This window comes from Trichechus manatus, unplaced genomic scaffold, assembly GCF_000243295.1.
Source record: "Trichechus manatus latirostris isolate Lorelei unplaced genomic scaffold, TriManLat1.0 scaffold00169, whole genome shotgun sequence".
Lineage (NCBI taxonomy): Eukaryota > Metazoa > Chordata > Mammalia > Sirenia > Trichechidae > Trichechus > Trichechus manatus.
This window is the reverse complement of record NW_004444105.1, coordinates 5,766,369-5,771,696: the sequence shown is the minus strand read 5'-3', so window position 1 is coordinate 5,771,696 and position 5,328 is coordinate 5,766,369. Positions and strand designations below refer to the sequence as shown.

Here is a 5,328-nt window from a genome sequence, read left to right as displayed (position 1 = left end):
GCACGGCCGCTCGCCACCTGCCGGGTCGGCTCCGCGGCGGCCGCTACCGCCGCCGCCAGCCGAGAGCAGGACTAAGGGTGGTGGCTCCTGCAAACAACAGGTGCGCCGCGCCCACCGGTTTCCCCGCCGCGCGGCGCGCCGGACCTCTGCCCCGTCTCCAAGCCCAGAGAAGCGTGAATGAAGCCCACCATCGAGGGGAGGGGGAGTGGAAGCGAAGAGAAGGGGCAGCGAGGGGGTGGAGACCGGAGTTTAAATGGCAGGAAGTGACGCCATGGCCCGCCGTTGCCTGGATACGCATTTTTCTGTAGGAAGGAGGAGCAAGCAAGGAGGAGGGGAAGCGTCGGTGAGAGTGTGTTTCCCGCTCGCTCCCTTGCACTTTGCGAGCTGCGTCGACGGGAGCTGATCTCATGCCACAATTTAGGGAGAAAAAGAGACATCTTTCTGGGCAGAAAATCAGTAAGCCTAGTGGCCATAAATTTCTGTGCTGTGAAATTGGTTGGAGCGCTGTCCGTTTAGAGATGACTCGTCGGTCACTTATTTTCTCTGGGCTGCTTTCTGCTACCTTTGCTCAGATTTCTCTTAGAGCTTTCGAATCGTTTGCATACATTTCAACGACCCGTACTTAGTGCAGGGCTTTATTCCATAAATCATCTTTTTTTTTTTTTTTTTTGATTCGGAATGCAAGAAAAGCAGAATCATGGAGTTTTAGGGTTGGTTTTATCCTCATCAGAAATCATCTTCAAAGCCTTTGCTTTATAGATGAACAGCTGAGGTCTAGCTGGAGAGGTTGTGAATTGCCAAAGAGTTGCCGCTAGTTGCTGGTGAAGATAGGACTCACTCCAGATCTCCTATGCTTACAACAGTGTTGTTAATACCTTATTGGAAACAAATTATATTGTATAAATTAGAATATTAGGCACAGGTTCTTGTGCTTCAGTGAGACCCACATCACTGATGGTAAATGAAATCTACACAGATTCTCAGTAGAGGAAAAAATTCTCTCACTAGCTTACAAACTCTTGATAATCAGGACTAAGTTTTAAATGACTTGATACCACCTACAACACTTTCAATATAGTAGGCGCTCAGTAAATAGTAAATGAAGGAAAGATCCATATGGCAGTAATTAATCAAGAACGTTTCCTGCAAGATTTTGCTTATTTTAAAATAACAATAAACCACCAAAAAAGGGAATCACTGAAGAAAAGTGAAATGCTGCAGAGAGAAGCATTAACTAATAAAACTGAGCACACCATCTATAACAAAAAAATTTTATTTTCCATTTGTAGGCACTGAACTTCATTAATAAACAGGCAGCGTTTATTTTAAGCAAAGAACTACATGCACAAATCTTAGAATTAAAAAATCTGAAGTAAAACATGAAAAATTCGGTCAGTACAATCACATTTGAACGATTTAAGCTATTCGAGGAAGACCCTCAATAAGATGAACTGTCACAGTGGCTGCAACAATGAGCTCAAGCATACAATTGTGAGGATGGCGCAGGACCAGGCAAGGCAGTGTTTTGTTCCGTTGTACATAGGGTCGCTATGAGTCGAAACCGACCCCATGGCACCTAACGACAACATAGTAATTAAATATTTAAGAAAATCTAACCAAATTTTATTTTGTTTCCTGATGATGGCGCAATGGCTTTTAAATGAATTAGTGTATTTGATGGCTGTGATCAGTGGGAACTTTCAACTCTCAGGTCTTCTTTGAGTTGACAAACTTTCATCAAAAGCTGCCTCCATCAGCTTTATTACCCCATTGTTTTAATCTGTTCTGAGTAGTGAAAATAAAATTTGGCTTTCTATTTTTCTCTTCCAAACTTTACAACACACAAATATTTACCTTCTGCATTTTCTAGATAAAAAATATCTTAGTTTAAAAGGTATTTTTCAAGAATTATTCTCTCATTACAATAAACAATATTATTCTTTGCCCATCCATGACCTATGGGGTACAACAATATAATAAATAATGGAAAGACCTTGTCTACAGAAGTTTGTACCATATAAGTAGAAACAGGAAATGCAGATTACATTAAAACGTACATAGAAATATAATTCGCACACACTGGAAAGATTTTAAACTTTATTTAGTGACTTGTACTTTACCTGATTGTAATGTCAAGGCAGCTTACAGAAAGAGTACATAGATGAAAAAGATAGTATGATATTAAAAGAAATAATTGCCTCTAAGGCTTCTTGAAGAGCGGTATTGAGAACTCTAATTCACATCTTCATTTATTTATTGCTTTTGATATACTATGTGGAGTCTGAACTGCAGTAGCTATAGAAACCATAACATATTCAAATATAAAAATAAGAAATCCAAGTTTGCTATAATAAAAACTAATGTAACTAGTATAAACTGGAAGCTTCTATCGACTTAACACATGAGCAGTCCTCTTTCTACTCTTGTAGATAAAAAAGGGAAGGCAAATTTTGGTCAAATATTTACTGAAGCTGCATGTCATTTAGACATTCTTGAAAAACCAAGTTGCTTGGCAACACCGCCACTGAAAACACTGGAGTGTTTCCACTGATAACATCATTACTTTGAAATTTTAGCAAGATAAAAACACTTATCATTAAACCACCAAAGCATAAGATGACAGCTTGTCAAGATAATGAGCCACCTCATAAAGACCTCCTAATCACCATACAGTGCTTCAGTTAAGAACATAAACTTATACATAGAACACTTGGATGCAAACCCTTTGGCAAATAAGACCCTATGTCAACAGAGTGTTGAAAATTTTTAAATTTATCACCAAGAGGGAGTGATTCTAAGTCAAAAGCTTTGCAGTTAAAAAATTATCATTCTATTATGCAATTCCCCGTGAAGTGCAATTCCCTGTGAAGTGCTAGGAAACCTATTTCCGAGAGTGAAAAATAAATCTTAAGAGTTATCTGAGAATTGTCTAACCTTAATGAAACATCTTATCTTGTTCTACTGTAATATATAAACTACCTTATTTTAAGAATATATTTATTTATATAGTTATGTTTATACTATAAAATATTTAAAAAATTAAGACATTTATTCAGCAAAAATTCAGACTTATCAGTGGATATCTTCCCACTAAGCCATGTTAGCCATATCCATTACCAAATGAAATAATACTTGCTCTTAGAATCTGAAAAACATGCTGTGTAAAATAAAAAGATAGAAAACAAACATATTACTACTGGACTCTTTCCTCAGTCACGGATCATTCAATAATTTGTCTTTTCTAAAGGGTGGTACACAAACCACTACTGGTATACAGGATGATTTTAGCTGATACATGGTAAAACATTTTATTTTAACGTTTGCATGATTAATTTAACATGAATTAGGAAAAAAAACAATCAACATTAAAGCAGTCGATTTCATTTATATTGTTTAAGTTGCAGCTAAACGAGGTATTGGATTTTGAAAGATAGGTCAATTTTATGAAAATTCATAAGAAATGAATAGTTTGGGTAGTATGAAGATATGGCAAAAATCCTGAGGATGTTAACAAAGATGTCATGCTGATTTTTAATTACATCACTTTATTCGATGGCCATACTCAGTTGAAGTTTGGTGAACACTAATTTTTTTATAAAAGGAGTAAAACCATTTTACTCGTGTAGACTCTAGCCAATTATGCATCACAAAGAATTTGCTGTTAAAGTTCAGAATTATTTTGAGGTTATATCCACAAAAAGAGCAAGCATACTAATTTCATAATTTCAATAATGTTTACAAAGTAATTGTTGATGCATGACAGCATGGTTAACACTGAAAATAGGAAGGGCTTTCCAGGATTTGAAAGTACAAACCAAGGTGTTCTTCACCACTGTTCAAAAGAGAATATGTATCAATCAAGAAGCCCTCCAAAAGAGATTTAAAAACAATGAAAAGAAGTGATACAGATCCTGAAAGTATCCCATCGTGTGCTTATTTTCAATGAGCCATACCCTTAGAAAAACAGAATCTAAAAGCAAGAGAGATGTATTACCAACAAAGAGAGCGCTATATAGATAAAAGTGAAAAACTGGCTACCAAAAATAAGATAATCCATTGAAAGCTATGGCAGGTACAAGTACAAACTATGTTTACAAAATAATGGGGGCTGGATAGGAGTGGTGGCAGGAATCATACAACCACGAAATGTGTAGAAAGTAATTATATTATATTGCCAGGTTGTAATTGAAATCCTAAAAAGATTTTTATGAGATTAAACATAGGCCCCAAATTTTCAAGGTTTGTAGAGGCTGCCATTTCTTCAGGTTTAAATAAAAGGCTATTCCAAGAGTTGGTTTAAATGGGGGGGGAGGAAGTTAACTTCATTTATAAATCACATGCTTAGCTCTATGTGTGTATTAGCAGTCTACAGTTTGTACACTTCTCAAAGAAGGCAAAATTCAGTCTATTTACAGATGTAACAGCTATACATACTTCATTTGGAAAAAAAAAAAAAACACTGCAGTGGAGTCGATTCTGACTTATAGTAGAACTGCCCCATAGGGCTTCCAAGGTTGTAACCTTTACAGAAGCAGACTGCTGCATCTTTCTCCTGTGAAGTGGCTGGTGAGTTCAAACCACCAACCTTTTGGTTAGCAACCAAGCACTTAACTACTGCACCACCAGGGCTCGCTATACTTCATTTAGACCTTCCAAAACCTAGTAGGAGCCTGGTGGGAAACTCACAATAGCCCCTGGGAAAGCTCAGTGCAGTTGAGTGGAAAGACACAGATGAAGCCTGTTGCTGTGAGAAAAGAATGTTTTGACTTGGAGAGCCTCAGATAAGACTCTACAGACTAATCCTCCTATAATTCACTCTCACTGTGTATATCAAACCAAAGAGGGGGTGTCCACTATGGGAAAGTTTCTTATCATCTCTTCAGATCCTGAGAATGTCCTGAACAAGACCCTGAGGGTAAGGGGCAGGGAGGTTTTTTCGGTTCTAGCTTTTGTTCTGTGATTCTAATAAATGGGTGTTTGTTTTGCATTGTAGACGGGTATCTGTCTGCTTGATTCAACAGATGTTTGAGGGGGCTCAGAGAGATTTTATAAGGGCTCTAGGAAGAACAAGGGATGGGAAGTAATTAGGGAAAACTGTGACTTCTTCACCATGCTATGGCAATAAATGTTAGAACTACCAGCATGAATGAGCCATAACAAAAGAGCATAGTCAGACCTTAGGCACTCTGAAGCAATTGTCTTAGATATACTCCAGAGCAGGCACTTGGACAGACAAAAACAGTGGTAACATCCATATAATGGAATGTATAATTAAGTCAAATATATTAATAAATGTGTTCATCTGCTATCTCCTTTTATCACTGTGAT

At 37.5% G+C, this 5,328-nt stretch overlaps 1 protein-coding gene across 1 annotated transcript in view; it reads right to left on the bottom strand.

Moving 5' to 3' along the window:
• The window catches only part of E2F5 (E2F transcription factor 5), a 39,140-nt gene extending 38,949 nt beyond the window's left edge, over window positions 1–191 (bottom strand). Inside the window, exon 1 of the mRNA XM_004386588.2 lies at window positions 116–191. Coding sequence (XP_004386645.2) covers window positions 116–191 — 76 coding nt within the window. The remainder of the gene's footprint in view (window positions 1–115) is intronic.
• Between the last annotated feature and the right edge of the window lie 5,137 nt (window positions 192–5,328).